The sequence below is a fragment of the Zosterops lateralis genome, assembly GCF_965231275.1.
Source record: "Zosterops lateralis genome assembly, chromosome: Z".
NCBI classification, from domain to species: domain Eukaryota; kingdom Metazoa; phylum Chordata; class Aves; order Passeriformes; family Zosteropidae; genus Zosterops; species Zosterops lateralis.
The window spans coordinates 65575895-65598133 of record NC_139800.1 but is presented as its reverse complement, the minus strand read 5'-3'; the positions used below and the strand labels follow the sequence as shown (position 1 = coordinate 65598133).

General features: G+C 38.3%; 1 protein-coding gene across 1 annotated transcript in view; it reads left to right on the top strand.

The window, feature by feature from the left end:
* The window catches only part of APC (APC regulator of WNT signaling pathway), a 67195-nt gene extending 45477 nt beyond the window's left edge, over nt 1-21718 (top strand). The window contains exons 8-16 of the mRNA XM_083883893.1: nt 1164-1268; nt 4962-5060; nt 7560-7938; nt 9041-9136; nt 9693-9832; nt 10854-10931; nt 12993-13109; nt 13758-13972; nt 14391-21718. Of these exons, the coding sequence (XP_083740019.1) occupies nt 1164-1268; nt 4962-5060; nt 7560-7938; nt 9041-9136; nt 9693-9832; nt 10854-10931; nt 12993-13109; nt 13758-13972; nt 14391-20946 (7785 nt within the window). The 3' untranslated portion in view covers nt 20947-21718. The remainder of the gene's footprint in view (nt 1-1163; nt 1269-4961; nt 5061-7559; nt 7939-9040; nt 9137-9692; nt 9833-10853; nt 10932-12992; nt 13110-13757; nt 13973-14390) is intronic.
* Nucleotides 21719-22239: the final 521 nt, after the last annotated feature.

Here is a 22239-nt window from a genome sequence, read left to right as displayed (position 1 = left end):
TGGTTTCTGAAATTCTGCTCAGTGTTAAGTGAGACTCTTCTGTCTTGGATGAACAGAGAGTTCATCTAGGAGAGAGTTCTCTGTTAAAAAACAGAGTTAATTATGCCAATGATACTGTGTGAATTTAAACACTGAGTATCCAAAGATGTTCAGGGGTGTGTACATTGAAGAGAGGTATTGAAAAAGTCAGAAATAAATACCTTTAAAGCAAGATGAGGCAAACTGCTATCCTAGATCTGCAGCTTAAGAACATTGCAGAGCCACATAGAAACTGCATGACATACACCATATGTGACTAAACAAATTAAGATTTTCTGTTAGGTAGTAGCCTCTCAGTCTGTGAAATGAAGCTTGGCAACAAAAACAATTCTTAGAAAATAATCTTGCTTTCGGCTCTGGACTTCAGCCATTTCCATGGATTATTCATGTCTTTCTGAAAATCTGAAATTTTTTAAACACATTAATAAATGACATTTGATATTTCACATATTTCATAACTGCTCATTTAAATGCCTGTCAGTGGCAGGGAGACCAGTTTAATTTTTATGTAGATGTATAAAAATCTGTTTTCCTAAAGGAACTGAAACCTGCCTGTACCAGCTTGCCACATCGGTTAAATTTGTTCTTGACAAAATTTTAGATAGAGCAGTATCAGGCCATATAAATTTATTTTCTGTTAAAGTGGTAATTCCTGCACTGCCTTGACATTTAGAAGAATTCCTATAGCACAGATATCCTTCTGTTCAAGCAGAAATTATTTGTCTTTGAACATGAAGCTTAATTGAACAGTGCTGGCCGTGGTTCCCGGTAAAAGCAGAGATCACGTGGCTGAGCAGAGCAGACAGTTGTTTGCTCCAATTCTGTTACATTTCTGATAGGGATATGAGCACAGCTGGTGGAAAATGGTGCTGCTGTGTGTCACAGCAGATCCTTTGTCTTGCAGGGCTGTAATCCTTAGAGGAAATGCTTCCTTTTCGTCTTGCAGTTTTTTGAAGGCACTCCGTTGCGGTTGTTAATTTTTGAGGCTCAGGGTTATGAAATGCAAAATGATGCTCAGTGGCTTCCTGAGGATGCAGTATTGATGTGCTCACAGCCGAGAAAGCTTTGAATGGTAAATTGTACCTCATTTCTGTTTGTAATTTTATAAACTCTTGTATTAACAGAGAGCACCTCAAAGCAAGCATGAGGCAGGTTCCCATGATACAGAGAGGCAGAATGAAGGTCAAGGAGCAGCAGAAATCAGCATGGCAACCAGCAGCGCTGGTCAGGTAAATAGAATATTTTGCTTGTTTTAATATAATTAAATATTTGAGGCATATGATTCTTCAATGTTTGTATTTAACTTACTGTGTTTGCATGCCCAGTCGTTTTTAAAAACGTATGTTTTTCTTCTTTCCATCTATATCTGAGAAATTTCTTGTATTTACTGGAAGAAAGTGTTTCAATAAAGGGAAGTATAAATATTCAGTAATGCAGGGAGCATTTTTCCTTTGTTTAAATGATTAATGAGCCTAATGGTGTGAAAGAAGATAGCAAGAATGACTACAGAAAATGTATTTCATTGTGGGTGAATTGTAATATAAGAAGTGTTATTGAATTGTGGAAATTTGTCCAAATTTTCATTTTAGAAATTACCAACTGATAAGATATTGGTGATTTTTTTTTTTAAAGTAAATGACAGGTTTATCATTAATATTTCTTTAATACTGCATCTTCTAAAGCTTTGAAACTGAAGTATCAATGAGGTAATCTGAAAGCTGGCTGAAGGGTTATTTAAATACCTCTAAATCTTTCATGGCTGTTCCTGCTTTTGTTACTGAAATACATTAATGGAATATTTTGAGGTATATATTAATTCTTTACATGTGTTTTAAAACCAATGTTTATCAGTATTTATTACTTCTCTCTTTGGCTAAAGATACTTTTATTTATTTACCATGATTATTTCATTCATGATTTCCAGTTGTAGCTTAGACACTCCCACTAGTAATTTGGATTTTTAAAACTTCATGCTACAGATTTAATAGCTGAATTCATATACAGGATATTTTTGTTACTCCAGGGAAGTAGAATTATTTAAATATTTCCAAAAGTGTCCTGTAGAAGATTTATCAGAAAGAATTGTGGTTTGGCTGGAATATTTCACTTGATTACACATTAAGCACAGCCCATAATTTTACTTTTGAAATACATTTGATCACCATTTGGAATTAAATTCTATCAACCGTATCTTATTGAGATTCTGACTCTTAATTTTTATGACAGCTTTATTGTTTGGGAAGAAAATAGTTCACTGCTGCTTTGGGGCTTAAAGCTTAATGTATTTAAATAATTGATGCATTGTTGCTCCATCATCCATCTTTAGAGAATGAATTAGGAGTCTTTCCTGGACAATGTATTTTACAGGGAAGGAAGGAAGAAGGGATGTCATGTCTTGGCAGACTTACACAAATGGAAGATCCACTCATAATTCAGTTGAGGCCTTAACGTTGAGGATTTGTGCAATTTTGACCTTTGCCTTGTAAAAATTTATAAAGCATGGATATTCTTTCAACCTGGTGGGGGATAGAGCCAGAGCACTGTATCAGTGTTAAAACAATCATCTGGGGATTATTTGCTTTCAGTGCAAGTCCAGACAGAGAAGGTTTAATGGATTGGGCATAACATTTATTTCTGATAAACCAGCTCAGTATACATAGAGTAATCACCATTCAGTGGAATGAAAAAATAAAAAGTTTTCACCAAATTATTTGGTTGTACTTGGTTTTGTAGTCAGTATTAATTGAATCCAGATTTTTCACTATTTAAGTTTGTTCTTTTCAGCACCATCTTTCAGCTGTCTTATTCACTGCACTCACTATTTTCCCACTGAAGTAAAATTTTGTTCATAGCTTTGTTTTGCAAGTTCTATAAAGAAATTTGTTGAGATGGGCAATATATCAACATTTCTTGTTAAGAAAATACATCACAGAACAGGGAAAATTACTCAACTGGCATGGTAAATAGCAGGGTAAAACAGTGAAGGATAGGGAAATATAAAAGGCAGAAATAAGATGAAGTAGACAGGAAAAGATTTTGAAGGAGGAGGTCCTACACAGGAAGGGTCCACATAACATTTCCTTACCGTTTCCCGTTTTCTTGGATGGATGGCTGCTCACCTGACATTAGTTCCTTCTTTACAAGCCCATGAGAAACATAGTTACACTTCAGCTGAGCAGCCTGGCATCCCCCTGGGTAGCAGAACCACGGGATGGCTCTGAAGGAATTGGTTATCTGAACTGAGGTAACCAATAATAGTGTTTGGAGAAACAATAGGAAGATTTTGCTATTTTCATCCGCACCCTGGTGAATTTTAATAGGTAGTGCCTCAGACTCAGGTCATTTTTACCTTCTTGGATGCAACAATCACACTGAGCTTAATAATGGATATTTTTGGTACATACATTATGTTGAATCTGTAATCCTCTGTATGTAGTTTGAGGAAATATTAAGGAATTGCACGGTATGAAAATCTGGGAAGTCATTCCCATATTCCTAGCACTGAACGTTATTTAAGTGAATAATGGAGAAAACATAGTGTGATTTTCTTCCTAAGCTCTTAGTTTTGATTTTTTCCCTGTAGTCAATAGAGAAAATAAGAGTTTGTTTACATAGGAAATATAGATTGAAATAAATGGTGCTAATAGAAATAACTCCAGTGACACTCTTGTAGCATAAAATACTTATGCTGGAACGTGTATCAAACTTTCTGGATTCAAATGCAAGATTGAAATGAGTATAAGGTTAATAGGTTAATGTGTTTAAATATTCCAGTATAACTAGATTATTTTTTGTCTGTACAAACACTTCATTAAGTTACTCCTACCTTGTACTTACAGTCTCTTTCAAATTCACATTTAAGATGTTGAACTGTATGAACTGCAAAATTCCTCTTTTTTTATGAAGCACACAGAAGAAACATATAATTTCAAAGTGTCTTCCATGGAGTTTTCTTCAGTGTGTTACCTACTTCTGCTAAAAAACATATACATTAATTGATCCATAGTTTGTTTGAAATCCATAGATAGTTTGAAATGGGTAGATAGTTTGAGATCTGTGGATAGTTTGAAAATGTTTTACAAATTAGGCTAATGATTCCACAAACAGATTTTAGCTTTTTAGAGGATCGAAGCAAAACTGGTGACTATCTCAGGAAAACAGATACTGATACTAAGTGTTCTCTAAACAAATACATTTTTTAATTTCCCAAAGCACATGGGAAGGGAGTGACAGAGTGATAGTAAGGGAAGCTTCACAGGTAGAAAGAAAACAACAGCAAATACAAAAAGTAAAGAATATGAATGGATAAAAAGTGGCAGGAGAAGGAAAAATATAAATACATGAAATTAATTAAAAGAGGACAAAGATGCTAATAAATGAGCCTTGCTAATACAGGTGGAACCATACCTAGAATTCTAGGAAAATTATGTCAAGTAGTGTCAACATTATTTTATAGTTATCACTAAAAAAAAAACTATGCAACAGCTTATGATTTGCTTTTGAAATGGACAAATTCAAGTAGAGTTATTCATTGCCCAGATCAGTCTCCTGTTACTCGTGGGCTCTTGAATACCTATTCCAGTGCACTACAAAATCTGACATAAAAGTGGAGGCTGGTTTTTTTTTTTTACTCTGAAAAAAATTTCAGTTATTCGGTTTGTTCCAAAATCCACTTCTTCTTGATGAAAATAGTAACTATAAATCCAGTCAGTTGAAAGTCCAGTTCTATTGAGACTGAATCTCAGGAAAAGGGGTTAATAAAACCAGGTTTAACCGTGTCAGGGCAGAGAGGACCTAACAGAAACAGGTTGGCAATTCATTGCTGTTGGCACAACTGCATCATCCAGTGCTGAAACTGAACTAGCCAATGTTGTTCTTTCCCTCAGATTTTGTTTTATATGAGTTGTTGTTTAAATCTGTAGGGTTCTGCTGCTCGAGTGGACCAAGAGACCGCCAGTGTTATGAGCTGTAGTAGTAATTATTCTGTTCCTCGCAGACTGACAAGTCATCTGGGTACCAAGGTAACCGAAGATTACAAACCACAGGTCGCTAATGCTACATTTTTACTAATACAATAACCTCATTGTTTCTGCCAGTAATACTAATAATATCTGAAGAGTCTTGTTCATACATAATAAGTTTTATTAAGTTAAAATTTTAGTATGTTTTTTCAACTTTGAAAATATATGGACAGAAATCTTTCTTTTTTAACTTGTGGAGGATGTGTTAAGACTTGCTACAATAAGGAACAAGCAATTCCTACAAGTTACTGAAATAGCTAAAAACCTTGTGATGTTGCTTTATAATCAATGATGAATTAACTCTTTTAGGAGCACTTCTTTGAATACTTTTGCAGAATCCAAATCCACAAAACACACACAGTTGCCAAGAAATTAAACAGACAAAAAAAAACATTATGTAAGCCCTTCACAGCATCTGCAGATAGAGGACTGCACTCAAAAATACATATGCAGAATTAAAAAGAGGGGAAGAAATGGGCAAATTGATGAGCCACTGGATCTCATACTGTCTCTAGAATCAGCAGCAGTATGGATACTGGGTGCTGTGCTGAACATAGTCCTCTGGGAAGCTGGACCTTTTAATTTTGCATTGTGTTAATGATTTTGGGCCTTAAAACAGTGTTACAGTGTTGCAATTTCAGTCCCACACTGTATGCACATCCTAAATGGAGGTAACATCAGCTGTCTGTCTGCTAGTTTTCACTGCAAACTGTAGAACTGCACAAAGTTACAAACAGTGGGAAAGCCCTGAAGGCAGGAACAGGAGTGAGTGTGGAAGGATGCAGGCAAAGACACAGGTTGAACTGAGTGTGCCCTGGGGTAGGAAGTTATTAATACTAATGCCCAAAAAGGGAAAATGGTAGAGATTTTAAATGGAGGAGTGCATTTACAGCTGCAAAAAGAGATTAGCCTGGGCAGTGTGTAAAAAAGAGAAACAAATAGAATTTTTTTGTTTGTTTTTCCTATAATACATGAGCTGCAACTGGGAGGCCTGATTTGGTGGCTTCTTCAGCTTTATTCTCTGGCAAAAACTTTACCTTCCAAATCCAAGTTACACTGGATTATAGCTATCAGTTGAAACATCTGCAAAGAGATACACATAAAGCAAATTCAATTCACTCACCTTTAAGAGTCCAGAGGTTTGTTTAAATGTTACATTTGGGGTTTTCCAGACCAGGAAGACAGGATCTCCAAACTGGGATGCTTGACTGTCACAGAGGTGGCTCCTGTTTCAATGGGTTTTGCCATGTGACCATACAGTTTCACAGGCTCTAAAATTTGTGTTGCCTCAGCAATCCTGTAGTGTTTAGAGAAGTCCGTGTCACCAGACTCGCTGTTTAGTCTGCCTGCTGCTGTTAATTTTTTTAAAATTCAGTATGTGTATTAATCTTCAGGCACACTGGAATTGTCATTGAAGACACCAAATAAAATCATTCATTGATAGAGTAACCAGTGCAAATATCTAATTTTTAGTAGGAAAATTTGTCTAATGGTCCAAAGTCTCATTTCTTCCTTAAATACTATGTTCTAGAGAAACACACACGCTGCTACTTTATAATTCCCTTTGATAGTTTATTTATGTTGTGCTTTGACTTTGAATGTTGCTGTTTATCTTGGCTTTTAAGAGTTTGGAGGTTTCAGATAGTATCTAAGATCATTCTCTACATCCTGTTATTCTGCTAAAAGTTGGCTAGAAGAATTAAATGCATTTCTTGATTGAAAGCTGTTACTGAAGAGAGGGAGTACAAACCAAATAGTGCCTTGACCACAATATTACACAAAAGCCAAGGGAATCACTCAAAAATCACTATTTTTAATAATAAAAAAGGGTTACTCCAAGTTAAATGAGTAGTGCTGAGTTTTCATGGTGTGAGTTAATTTGACAAATGCTCAATATTTTATACATACTAAATAAACATTTGTTTGCTTTACTGTTTTTATTCCTGTAAACTCAAAAAAGTATTTATTTAACTCTTGTTTTGCAATTACTCTAAATAATCCATATAAAAGTCAGTCATCATAACAAAAAAATTATTGGTTAATTTGAGGTATTTTAAAGGACAACTTTAAAATACACAGATGTCAGTGTTTTTTCAGCATGATGTAGACTATAAATAAAGTGTCATTAATTCACACAGAACATAGCTTTTTAAAGACATATTTAATTTCAAAGGTATTTTGGTTTCCCAAAATGTAACACTTTGTACGTTTGTTTAATCTTTTTGTACAATGTAAATCTGGAAGTCTTTGTTATTGGTTTTGTAGATTAATACAGTTACACACAACTATCCCTCACTTCCAGCCATTTAATCACTAAGTGGAATTTATTAAGAGTATGAATGCTGAAGTAGTAATACTATTTAATTACTTCTAAATAGCACAGTTTTTTTCACCATGAAATAAGGGGATTTTTTACTTATATGTACCATTCAAATTTTGTTTCAATTTGATGTGTGTTTTTAAAACGTAACTGTATTTTTAAAATCATTTGACCTGCAGGTGGAAATGGTGTATTCATTGTTATCAATGCTTGGTACTCATGATAAAGATGACATGTCAAGAACATTGCTAGCAATGTCTAGCTCCCAGGACAGCTGCATAGCCATGCGTCAGTCTGGATGTCTTCCTCTCCTCATCCAGCTTTTACATGGCAACGATAAGGACTCTGTGTTGTTAGGAAACTCACGTGGTAGTAAAGAGGCCCGTGCCAGAGCCAGCGCAGCACTGCACAACATCATTCACTCCCAGCCCGATGATAAGCGAGGCAGACGGGAAATCCGTGTGCTCCATCTCTTAGAGCAGATCCGTGCTTACTGTGAAACGTGTTGGGAATGGCAGGAGGCACATGAACAAGGCATGGACCAAGACAAAAACCCAAGTAGGTTCTGCAAGCCATATAAAAATTTCAAGGATATATTGAAAAGAATGAGTTTACAGAAAGTACAACTTTAATCTGACTTCTTGTTGAATGTATGCAAGTTTTCTTATATACATATGTGTGTGTGCATGGTTTCTTCTTTATTTAACTTGAGCTGCTATTGGGAAATAATATGTCATGGATATGAAACCCTACTTACAAGCTTTTTATTTAAATCTTAGACTTCAGTGTGGTTTCCAGATAGTAATTCTAGTGGTTTATATTTGTAATTTGTAAAATAATATTGAATATGTACTTATTCTGTTTTACATTTTTATGGATGAACAATCCCTAATTGCTTTTCATGCAGACGTTTAGGAGATAGCACATTCCGTTTGGGAGAGGGACAGAGCACAAATTAACTAGTGTCCATCTATCAAAATGAACCACTACTTAAAATGTTGTATGTGTGAAATGTAAATTAATAGGATTTTTCTCAGGGAATAGAAAAGCAAATTTAACCTTAGTTTAGTTGCTTCTCTGAATTGAGAGCATCCCATGAGTGCAGCCTGTAGGTGTCCGTGGCAGGTGTGTGACTGAAATCAGGATTTGTGTCCTGTGTAGTTCAGCAGCAGTGTGCTCTGCACAGGCTGTATCAGTACCACTTCTGCATTATCCAGAACCTAACTCACAAAAGTATGAACTTAAAAACTTCTAGTTTATGGAGCAAAGGGTTTAATTAACCATTCATAAGGATATAGCACCCGAAGAAACAGAGTATTATTTAATGCCACCAGAATATTTGACCATACTGATTTATTTCATAAAGGTGGTTAATTTCTGAGAGTAATAAGGTAATATTTTTGCACTGCATGTCATGTTTCTGACTCAGCACATACATTCAGGATTTTCCCTAATTTGTTTTCAAGCTTCCAATATATTTACAGTGCACACTTTCTTTAGTAATAGTCTTTAACTCATTGTCTGTTCATGGATTACTGGGAAGATACACACCTGACCAAACTGCAGCTGATTTATTTTTAAGATTAGATTTGCTCTGGAAAACTTATGATCTAGACAAAATCACCTGGGAGGTACTAATTGTTACCTGTTTCTGGATCAGTGCCTGCTCCAGTGGATCATCAGATTTGTCCTGCAGTGTGTGTTTTGATGAAACTTTCATTTGATGAAGAACACAGACATGCAATGAATGAGCTTGGTAAGATCAGACTTGAGAAGCTTGCTAGAAACATGACCTTGTGCATGTCACTGCATATATGGCTTTTTTTTTACTAGCAGTTTAAGCTATTAACAACAATTCATTTGTGTCAGTTGTTGCCCCCTAAGTGCTGAAAGCAGTTGAAATTAACCATTTCATTTCCCAGTGGATAAATTATTATGTCAATTACTGTCTTTTCTGGCACAAAATTGTGAATTTTGGAAGAGTAGTAGTATTGTTGAAATACTTGCAGTTTTACAAGTATTGGACTTAAAATGGAGACTGCTTCCTGGGATGGGTGGTTTTCTAGTTGGTGTTTTACTGGGGATTTTCGTCCTGCATTTGTTCTTGTTTGACAGCCTGAATTTTTTTAGTCCATTCTCAATAAATTCCATGCGTGCAATTTTAACAATTCATATGTCTTTCTGAACATTGTGCTTTTCAGATGTTTGAGGTTTGTTTTGTACATAGAAATGCAATTTGTTCCTTGCAATATATGTCCTGTACTTACAATATTAGAGTACAGATTTTTTTTCTTACCTGAATCTTTTTAAAGGGGGTTTGCAGGCCATTGCTGAACTGCTGCAAGTGGATTGTGAAATGTATGGACTCACAAATGATCACTATAGTGTTACTCTAAGGAGGTATGCTGGTATGGCTCTGACAAACCTGACTTTTGGAGACGTGGCAAACAAGGTGAGAGCAGAACTGTAAACTTGCAGTAATTTCAGTTCATAGCTGTTTGAATTACAGCTCTCAACACAGGTGATTAAAATCTTCAGGATAGGATATTGAGTTTAGACTCAAGGCAGGAGTTCCAAATACGTCTCTCCATCCTGTTGCTTACAGAGAGCACTACAAACAGGATGTCACATCATACAAGTATGGTATTAACTCTCAAATCACTTTTGTCACTGAAAGCAAGGATTTTATCTATTGGCCTGATTTTTTCATGATAACTAGGTTAGTGTAGCACACAGTGATTTTATGTAGTAACTGATTCTTTCTGAGAATGTTAAACTAAAATTTGTAATTGGGGTAAGTTTTCTGAAGTTTTCAGTTATTAAACAATACTCTTACTGTCTAATGAATTTTTTCAAACCTCTTCAGGCTAGAGCTTGCTTTTAAATATCTGGAGCATATCTGGATCAAACTGAGCATTGGTTCAATTGTCAAAAGAGAAAATTGGTTCCCCTGATTTCTGACAAGGACATTTCTTTCAAAGACTAGAAACTTCCAATAGATTTTTGCCCCAGAATTTGCCAGTGGATCTTAAAATAACTCCATACTGAAGACGTACCTTTCTGCTCTAGAGGGAAGACATTTCAGCAGTAAATGGAAATAACAGACTTCAGAGAACTCGGGATTTGTTCTCTCACTAAGCAGTAGGTAACAACACATTGCTGGCTCTCAGGGGTTTTTATCTGGTGCACAGGAAAGAAGGCTTCTAAGGTAGTAAAGGTCCAGATCATGTCCTAGAACTGCTGCAAAAAAGAGAAAATTTTAGCACAATTTTACCACTTATGTATTGAAACTGGTAGCTATGCTGAAATTTTTAGTAGTTGTAAACCAAATATTTATTGTTGACAACATATTTACTAAGTTTCTATTGAGCTTATTTATGATTTGTTTAAAATATCAAGACACTGTGCAGAAGCAGCCATCTAACCTGCTGTTTAATACTGCTCACTTTCTTTTTTCTCATGATTCCTACCAGGCTACATTATGTTCCATGAAGGGCTGCATGAGAGCTCTTGTAGCCCAGCTGAAATCTGAAAGTGAAGACTTACAGCAGGTAATGCTCTTTTGAGATAAAATGGTTTTTTGTTATTTTGTCTGCCTTAACTTTGATGTGAAACTTTTCTCATACTCATCTCATTAATTAGGAAGTACATTCTTCCTGTAAAACATTCTTACCTGTGGGATCATGTTCTGGTGGGGGTTTTTTGGGGTTGTTTGTTTTTTTCTTTGCTTTTTTTGTTTGGTTTTGGTGGGGTTTGGGGGGGGGGTTTGTTTCTTTGGGTGTTTTTTTTTGTTTGTTTGAGGGGGCGGGGTTGGGTTTTTTGGTGGGGTTTTTGTTTTTTTTTAAAATATTGCATGGGCTGTAAATCTTACTTTTATGACCCTGATCTGTTAGTGTCTGTTCTAATGGGTCCTGCTGTGTAAGGAAAACAGCCTGGAAATAAAGCCTTTAGGAAGTGCTTAGGGTAATCCTCAGAGTTGAGAGAGCAGAACTGTTGGAACTTGTAAAATTATTAAATATAAAATTATAATCAACTTCAGTTAACACTTATTGCATACAAAGTGGAACATCTCTTTAAAAGAAAACCCGTTTTCCTTGCAGTCTGAGTGAATCACCAGATAAAAGAACAATTTCAAATCAAATTGAGCTTATCTCTTAAAATGCTGTTAATGAAATATTCTCTTCCTAACAGGAGGACTAGTTACATTTGAGGACAATATTAGAATTACAATAACGGTTATGGGATAAACTCTGTGATGCGGTATTAGGACAGGTATTGAATATTCTTGAAAAGAGAGTCACAGCTCTATGGGCCCTGTGACCTTCAGGATGTCTCCAGTCACTGGCACCTAGACACCACACACACACCGGAAGCAGGAAGCCCTCCACTCAGGACAAGTTATAAATGGGATTTAGTAAAAATATGGGATTGAATGTACTCAAAAGGCATGTCCACACAACTGTATCAGTCAGTCAGCTGTTCAGATGTCGCTGTGCCTTTCTGTCCCCTGTGCTTTCTTGTGCTCAAAGATCACCTCCATCCGTTTTCCTGTCTTTGAAACTTTCTTGCCCATCCTTTGGTTTCCTGCCATCCCGCAATAAGTGTTTTGCAGTTCCAGAATGCTCCTTCCCCTGGATCCCACCAAGTGTACCACATCCCCAGTCCAAAAGGGGCAGAGAGATGCTCCGTTAGACTCCCCCTGAGCATCACAGCTGGGCCAGTGGGTCACCTGGGAGAGTCCTGGGAAGAGCCTAGACAGGGCACAGTTCCCACCTGGCTTTGGGCTCCTGTGTTCCTCTGGCTGTTTTGAGGTGGGCTCTGATGGACTGGTGGGAGCAGCCAGGGTAAGGTGTTCCCAGGTCCTTCCATGGGCCACTGGCGCTCCCTACACTCCACTGGGGGAGGTGAGCAAGGGAACATACTGTAACCTGTAAAGTTTATGCACTTCTGTGACAATGGGAAGATCCATAAGCAGAAGTTTTCTATCAAATTCATTTCATGAGGGATATGCATGCTTACAACTGTTAATGAATGGATGGAGTTTAATATGTAATGGCTGCCCACTACAGTGACAACCTGTCTCAGTCTAACTGCTGCCAAGTACGAGGACATCTTCTGGAGATAAGTATTCTGCTTGTAAAAGGCACAATGTATTTTAAAAAGACTTTAAAGAGCTTTATAAACATCAAAATAATCATACCATCTGAGAGATAGGCAAGTGATACTGTTCGATTTTCTAAGTGGAAAAGCTGAGAAAAATATCTTCTAAGTCTCTTCCTTGAGATGACATAACTCTAGAACAGACATAAGAGTAGAGAAGAACATCTATCTACGAATGTTCTATTGGGGTGGGAAGCAGGGAACCTGATTTCAAATCTCTATTTTAAGTACCAGCACACAAAAGCCGGTACCTTTGATCAAAGTTGATGCTGAAACTTTAGACCAGTCTAGCAGACAATACAACAAAAAGATGTCAGCAAATTTTAGTTCAGTAACTGAACATGACCACTGTTAATTAATCATAGCATTTGGTAAGTCCGGGAGGAAAGTCTTTTAACTTGATTAAAAAGTACCTATCTTGAAATATGTTATTTTTCTTTCACATTTTGCAGGTCATTGCAAGTGTGTTGAGGAACTTGTCCTGGCGAGCAGACGTAAACAGTAAAAAGACTCTCAGAGAAGTTGGAAGTGTGAAAGCGTTGATGGAATGTGCTTTAGAAGTTAAGAAGGTATCTTCTATAAGTGATTAAATTGAATTTTAGAGAGATTGAACTTATTTTACTCTAAACACTAATATTGTTTGACCATTTTTGATAACAGCAGTTGGTCAAACAGTTGATGTGGTTCAGATAATTTGCTTTGAAGAAAAGTTTGATTTAACATAGCAGAAAACCACAATGGAGCAATGGCACCTCACAAGTAGCATGGATATGATTTTATTTTTGAGGATTGACCTCTTTTGCTTTTCAATTGCATGAGCTGTGCTGTTAAAATAGCCTTTTTTATAATTTTTTTCAGTTAATAAAAGCTCTTTTCCGATAGTTACTAGATATCAACCACTTTGGTATGTGAAGATAGGAGTATATTCTATCCCAGAGACTCCTGACAACTGATGTTCAAGCTCTTTCTATCATTGCGGCAGCAAACAAGTATTGAGGCTCATATTTCTGCTATCTCTGGGGCAGGCAGTACCAAATCTATGGCTGAAGGAAGGAACAAAGTGAAGAAAACATGTATGCACTGCTGCCTGTACCCAGCTTACCACCCCACAGAGCAGAATTGGAATGTATACAGCTCCTTGAAGCTAACTTGATGTGTTTCTGAGAGCTTCAGGTCAATAGCTGAAAACTTCTCCTGTCATGTTGCTGTTTTCCTAGGAATCCACCCTGAAAAGCGTTCTGAGTGCCTTATGGAATTTGTCAGCACACTGCACTGGGAACAAAGCTGACATATGTGCTGTTGATGGTGCTCTTGCATTTCTGGTCGGCACACTGACATACCGAAGCCAAACAAACACTTTAGCCATCATAGAAAGTGGAGGAGGAATATTAAGAAATGTTTCTAGCCTAATTGCTACTAATGAGGATCATAGGTAGGTAACACCTCTGACAATTTTTAGCATTTCCATATGTATATCAAATAGACAATTTCTATGACCAAGCCTGAATATGAATGGATGTTTTAAGTACAGTAACTAAACCCAGCTAATTTGTAATACACTTGATAAGGTGTTGATTTCACTTATATTACAGGAATATGCAAATAGATTAAGAGCTGCTGATTATTAATGATGAACTGTACTAAAAGCTAACTATGCATATTTGTAATAGGACTTGGTTAGCATTCAGGTAAAAGCTAGTGGAAATACAGGTTATTTGCACTGGAGAATTCTTAATTATCCTTTGTAAGGACAAAACCTGTTTCCAAAATAATAGCTTTCTGTTTTGCTTTGTCTCTTACCCTTTTGAAATGCCACTTACAGATGTTTGTTTTCAATTACTCAACACCAGGCAAATCCTGCGAGAGAACAGCTGCTTACAAACCTTATTACAACATTTGAAGTCACACAGTTTGACAATAGTTAGTAATGCGTGTGGGACCCTGTGGAATCTCTCTGCTCGAAATGCAAAGGATCAGGAGGCCCTGTGGGACATGGGAGCCGTGAGCATGCTGAAAAACCTGATTCACTCAAAACACAAAATGATAGCCATGGGTAGTGCTGCAGCTCTACGGAACCTCATGGCAAACAGGCCAGCAAAGTACAAGGATGCCAACATTATGTCTCCAGGATCAAGCCTCCCATCCCTCCATGTCAGAAAGCAAAAGGCACTGGAAGCAGAATTAGATGCTCAACATTTATCAGAGACTTTTGACAACATTGATAACTTAAGCCCAAAAGCATCTCACCGCAATAAGCAGAGACATAAGCAAAATATATACAGTGAGTATGTCCTGGACGCCAGCCGCCACGATGATGGGGTGTGCAGGTCAGAGAACTTTAATGCTGGCAATATGACTGTGCTCTCACCATATGTAAATACTACAGTATTGCCTGGCTCCACTTCCAGTAGGGGAAATGCAGAAAATTCTCGGTCTGAGAAAGACAGGAGTGTTGAAAGGGATCGAACAGTAGGTTTAAATACCTATCATCAACCTGCAGAGAATACTGGGAGTTCCTCTAAGAGAATAGGAATGCAGATTTCTACTGCTGCAGCTCAGATTGCCAAAGTTATGGAAGAAGTAACAAGCATGCACATTCCACAGGAAGACAGAGGTTCTGGTTCCTCTTCTGAAATACACTGTTTGACAGAAGACAGAAATGCCCAGAGGAGATCAGCCTCTGCCCATACTCACTCAAATACGTACTTTCCAAAATCTGAGAACTCAAACAGGACATGTCCTGTGCCTTACACAAAAATGGAATACAAAAGAGCTTCAAATGATAGTTTAAATAGTGTCAGCAGCAGTGATGGCTATGGTAAAAGAGGCCAAATGAAACCTTCCATTGAGTCTTACTCTGAAGATGATGAAAGTAAATTCTGCAGTTATGGCCAATATCCAGCTGACTTGGCACACAAGATTCATAGTGCAAATCACATGGATGACAATGATGGAGAACTAGACACTCCTATTAATTATAGTCTTAAATACTCAGATGAGCAGTTAAATTCTGGAAGGCAAAGTCCCTCCCAGAATGAAAGATGGACAAGGCCTAAGCATATAATAGATGATGAAATGAAACAAAATGAGCAAAGACAGTCGAGGAACCAAAACGCAACCTACTCTGTGTACAATGAAAGTGGAGATGACAAACACATGAAATATCAGACACCTTTTGGACAGCAGGAGTGTGTCTCTTCCTTTAGATCAAGAGGATCCAGTGGCTCAGATCAGAACAGAGTAGGCCCAACTCTTGGAATGAATCAGAAAGTAAACCAGTCCTTGTGTCAGGTTGATGATTATGATGATGATAAGCCAACCAACTACAGTGAACGTTATTCTGAGGAGGAACAACATGAAGAGGAAGACAGACCTACCAATTACAGCATAAAGTACAATGAAGAGGAACATAATGTTGATCAGCCTATTGATTATAGTTTAAAATATTCAACAGAAGTTCCAGCATCATCTCAGAAGCCATCTTTTACTTTTTCAAAGACTTCTTCAGTGCAACTCAATAAAACTGACCATATTCCCCCAAGCAATGGGAGCACATCAGCCCCTACAGCTGGTTCAAAGAGACAAAACCAGCTTCATCCAGGATCTGCACAGAGCAGAAGTGGTCATGCACAGAAGAACGCCTCCTGTAAGACTCCCTCTATTAATCAGGAAACTATACAAACTTATTGTGTGGAAGATACGCCAATATGTTTTTCAAGGTGTAGCTCTTTGTCATCCTTGTCATCAGCTGAAGATGAAATAGGACGTGATCAATCCACACGTGGCACAGATGCCAATACCACACTGCAGATTGCAGAACTGAAGGAGAACAACGGGGCTATACCTACAGAAGGTGCAGCCAGTGAAATCACATCAACAGCACAACACATCAGAACAAAATCCACCAGACTTCAGACTTCTAGCTTGTCTCCTTCTGATTCCTCCAGACATAAAGCTGTTGAGTTTTCTTCAGGTGCCAAATCTCCCTCAAAGAGTGGTGCCCAAACTCCTAAAAGTCCACCAGAACATTATGTACAGGAGACACCACTCATGTTCAGCAGATGTACTTCTGTAAGTTCCCTGGATAGTTTTGAAAGCCGTTCAATTGCTAGCTCAGTTCAAAGTGAGCCTTGCAGTGGAATAGTAAGTGGTATTATAAGTCCCAGTGACCTTCCAGACAGCCCTGGACAAACAATGCCTCCAAGCAGAAGCAAAACACCACCACCTGCTCAGGGAGTTCAAGTAAAAAGAGAGATACCTAAAGGAAAAGCAGCCACTACAGAGAAGAGAGAGCCTGGTCCTAGACAGGCAGCAGTAAATGCAGCTGTTCAAAGAGTTCAAGTACTGCCAGATGCTGATACACTATTACATTTTGCCACAGAAAGCACACCAGATGGGTTTTCTTGCTCTTCTAGCCTGAGTGCTCTGAGCCTTGATGAGCCATTTATACAGAAAGATGCAGAGTTAAGAATTATGCCTCCAGTTCATGAAAACGAGCATGGAAACGAAGCAGAACCTGAACAGTCAGATGATACAAAGGATAACCAGGAGAAGAAAGCAGAGAAGCCAGCTGAAGCAGAAAAAGACATTCTGGATGATTCTGATGATGATATTGAAATACTGGAAGCATGTATTATTTCTGCAATGCCAACAAAGTCTTCACGTAAAGCCAAAAAGCCTTCTCAAGCATCTGCTCCAAAAATACCTCCTCCTGTAGCCAGAAAGCCCAGCCAGTTGCCAGTTTACAAACTTTTGCCTTCACAAAGCAGAATGCAATCACAAAGGCATGTGACTTTTACACCGGGAGATGATATGCCACGGGTATATTGTGTTGAGGGTACACCAATAAATTTTTCAACAGCCACATCTTTGAGTGACCTGACAATAGAATCCCCCCCAAGCGAGTTGGCTAATGCAGACAATGTTGGTGTGGGAGCAGAGTCAGGCGAGTTTGAAAAGCGGGACACCATTCCTACGGAAGGCAGAAGTACTGACGATTCTCAGAGAGCAAAAAGCTCAGCTGTGACTCCCCTTGGCCTGGATGACGACAAAACAGAAGAGGGTGATATTTTAGCTGAGTGCATTAACTCAGCTATGCCAAAAGGAAAAAGTCACAAACCTTTCAGAGTGAAGAAGATAATGGATCAAATTCAACAGGCTTCTTCAGCCCCAAGTAATAAAAACCAGCCAGAAGGTGAGAAAAAGAAGCCAACATCACCAGTAAAGCCTGTTTCCCAAAACAATGAATACAGAGCACGTGTCCGAAAAAGCACAGAGGCTAAAAGCAATGCTAGTAATGAAAGAGGCTATCCAGAGAACAGAGATGCAAAGAAACAGAACCTTAAAAATAATTCAAGAGATTTTCATGACAAATTGCCAAATAATGAAGAGCGTGTAAGAGGAAGCTTTGCATTTGATTCCCCTCATCATTACACACCTATTGAGGGGACTCCTTACTGTTTTTCACGGAATGATTCCCTGAGTTCTTTAGATTTTGATGATGATGATGTTGACCTTTCAAGGGAGAAGGCAGAATTAAGAAAAGGAAAAGAAGGAGAGGGAACTGAAAGTAAAGATTGCTCTAATGCAGAACAATCTTCAAATTCACAACAAAGTAACAGGACACAAGTTTGTCAAAAACATCCAGTGGGTAGAAGCCAGACAAAAACTTTCTCTCAGTCAGCTAAAAATATTCCAGACAGAGGAGCAGCTACAGATGAGAAAATGCAGAATTTTGCTATTGAAAACACACCTGTTTGTTTTTCTCGCAATTCGTCCCTTAGCTCCCTCAGTGATATTGATCAAGAAAACAATAACAACAAAGAAGGGGAACCTGCAAAATGTCCTGAGGCTCCCGAGCCTCAGGTGGAATCCAACAGACCACAGACTTCTGGTTATGCACCTAAATCATTTCATGTTGAAGATACTCCTGTGTGCTTCTCTAGAAACAGCTCTCTGAGTTCTCTTAGTATTGACTCAGAAGATGATCTTCTGCAGGAATGCATTAGTTCTGCTATGCCTAAAAAGAAAAAGCCCTCAAGAATGAAGAGTGATGGTGAAAAAAATAGTTCCAGAAACACAGGTGGTATACTAGCAGAAGATTTAACACTGGATTTGAGAGAGATACAGAGGCCAGATTCAGAACATGGTTTTTCACCTGATTCAGAGAACTTTGACTGGAAAGCTATACAAGAAGGTGCAAATTCTATAGTTAGTAGCTTGCATCAAGCTGCAGCTGCTGCATCACTGTCTAGACAAGCTTCATCAGACTCCGACTCTATCCTTTCATTAAAATCTGGTATTTCTCTAGGGTCACCATTTCATCTTACCCCAGACCAAGAAGAAAAACCTTTCACTAGTAATAAAGGTCCAAGAATTATTAAGCCAGGAGAGAAGAGTACACTGGAGTCTAAAAAAGTAGAATCAGAAAGCAGGGGAATCAAAGGAGGGAAGAAAGTGTATAAAAGTATGATCACAGGAAAAGCACGCTCCAATTCAGAAGTTTCAAGTTTGAAGCAACCACAACAGACAAGTGTGCCTTCAATTTCACGTGGTAGAACAATGATCCATATCCCAGGAGTTCGAAATAGTTCTTCAAGTACTAGTCCTGTTTCCAAAAAAGGACCCCCAATCAAAAACATGAACTCCAAGAGTCCCAGTGAAGGCCAAAGTTTGACTAGTTCTCCAAGAGGAGCCAAATCATCAGTGAAACCTGAGCCAGCTCCTGTGACTAGGCAGCCATCAACACTGAACCACAGTGGATCAAGTAAAGGACCTTCTAGATCAGGATCTAGAGACTCCACTCCTTCTAGACCTCAACAGCAGCCATTAAGTAGGCCTCTGCAATCTCCTGGACGAAACTCCATTTCCCCGGGAAGAAATGGTATCAGTCCTCCCAACAAACTGTCACAGTTGCCAAGAACATCATCTCCTAGCACAGCTTCAACTAAATCCTCAAGTTCAGGTAGAATGTCATACACACCACCAGGCAGGCAGATGAGCCAGCAAAACCTTTCAAAGCAAACTGCCTTGCCTAAGAGTACCAGTAGCATTCCACGAAGTGAATCTGCTTCAAAGGGGTTAAACCAAACTCTCAGCACTGGTGGATCAAACAAAAAGACTGACCTGTCCAGAATGTCATCTGCAAAGTCTAGTGGAAGTGAATCTGACAGATCTGAGAGACCTGTTCTTGTTCGTCAGTCAACTTTTATTAAAGAGGCTCCGAGCCCAACTCTGAGACGGAAATTAGAAGAGTCAGCTTCATTTGAATCTCTGTCGCCTTCCAGGCCAGATTCTCCCACAAGGTCCCAACTGCAGACCCCAGTTTTAAGTCCTTCTCTTCCTGATATGTCATTATCCACTCACTCACCTGCCCAGAGTAGTGGTTGGCGAAAATTAGCCCCTAATCAGAGCCCTACTATAGAATATGATGGAAGACCAGCAAAGCGTCATGACATAGCTCGTTCCCATTCTGAGAGTCCATCTAGGCTGCTGATCAACAGATCAGGAACATGGAAGCGTGAGCACAGTAAGCATTCCTCATCACTTCCTCGTGTAAGCACTTGGCGAAGAACTGGAAGTTCCTCCTCAATCCTGTCAGCTTCTTCAGAATCCAGTGAAAAGGCAAAAAGTGAAGATGAAAAGCAGCATGGAGGTTCTCTTCCTGGACACAAGCAAAGTAAAGAAAGCCAAGCACCAGCAAAAGGTACTTGGAGAAAAATAAAAGAAAATGAAATTCCTCAGATAATGAATGATCCTCAGCATTCTTCAGGTGCCACAAATGGCTCTGATTCCAAAACCCTCATCTATCAGATGGCTCCAGCTGTCTCTAAGACAGAGGACGTGTGGGTGAGGATAGAGGACTGCCCAATTAACAACCCTCGATCTGGAAGGTCCCCAACTGGAAATACTCCCCCTGTAATTGACAGTGTTTCAGAGAAAGGGGGTGTGAATGGTAAAGATCCTAAAGAGATTCAAGAAAAGCAAACCCCAGGGAATGGAAGTGTTCCTGTTCGTACCATTGGCTTAGAAAACCGTCTGAACTCTTTCTTTCAGATAGACAGTCCAGACAAGAAAGGCACTGAAACAAAGCCTCTGCAGAATAACCCCATTCCTGCACCAGAAATTAATGAAAGTACTGTAAGTGAGCGTACTCCATTCAGTTCCAGTAGCTCAAGCAAGCACAGCTCCCCCATCGGTGCTGTGGCAGCAAGAGTGACTCCTTTCAACTACAACCCAAGCCGCAGGAAGAGCAGCGTGGACAATAGTTCTGCTCGGCCCTCACAGATACCAACCCCGGTGAATAACAGCACCAAGAAACGTGACACCAAGTCTGAAAACACTGACTCCACTGGAACACAAAGCCCTAAACGTCACTCTGGCTCTTACCTGGTAACTTCTGTTTAAGTGCAACAAAAAAAAAAAAAAAAAACCAACACAAAACTGATGTATTATATACAGCAGCTACTTAGAAACTTTGTTTCAAATGAAACAAAAAAAATGGGGATTTTTTTGTTGTTGTTTTGGTGGATTTTTGTTTGTTTTTTGGTTTTTTTTGGTAATTTTTATTTGTTGTAAATAGCTTTGATTCTTGTTAGATGGTCCTTGTTCTGGAAGCCATATTTGATAGTATACTTTGTCTCCACTGGTGATATTTTGCAGGAATACCTGATTGACAGTTTGGAATAAAATTGCTAACGCAAGTGTATTTGTACAGTATGTTTAACATGTATTCCCATGTTTGACATGCATCCCATCCCATTATCCTTTGAATATTGCTTGTCATTGAAATCATAGAATAGCACAGATAGAAATGATGCAGTCATATTGCTTTACCAATAATTTCTAGATTACAGACCAATTAAGCTACATCAGGGAAGAATTGGTATTATTTATGCAAAAAAATATACTCATGTTTCGTATTTGTGAGTTCATCTAACCCAATAATTAATCATGTGGCTGTGAAATTCACAGTAATATGGTTTCTGCTGAACAAGCTTTCCTAGCCTGCTTTTCTGCATGAATGGAACTGATGGTTCATTTTATGAAGTAATGATTAACATTTCTGTGGTCACATAATGTGCATAGATAGTTATGGTGTAACAATTTACACTTTCTTCGTGCTCTGAAAAAGAAAAAGAAAAAAAAAAACCAAAAAAAAACCTGTGTAACTGTAAAACCTTGAACAAAATTATTTTACCTGAATTGGATTTTATCTTAAAGTAGGTAGAATTTTTTTGCTATGCTGTAACTTGTTGTATATTCTGGTATTTGAGGTGAGATGGCTGCTCTTTTATTAATGAGACGTGGGTGATGTCTCAACAGAGACTAAAATGATCATTTCAGAATAAATTATTACTATATGTAAGTTGTGTGTGTTACTTCTGCATTACATAAAAATACAGGATTTTACTTTGAGACGTCACCATATAATGTGGTTGTATGCACTTAACACTTAAGGCCTGATTTGGGATAATCCTACACCTCCAATATATGTTCTTCCTTATCGCTGGCAAATGGCTGTTGTAGGATGCTTTTAACATTTGCAGAATCAGGCCCTAGGTCTTCTGTAATATATTTGTAATTGAGACAGTTTCACACATCTCAGGTGCATAACAAGGCTAAAGGCAGGGTATTTCCAGTAGCCACGCAGTATAATTGTTCTCATGACTGCAAGCCTGAAACAATATTGTATCTATA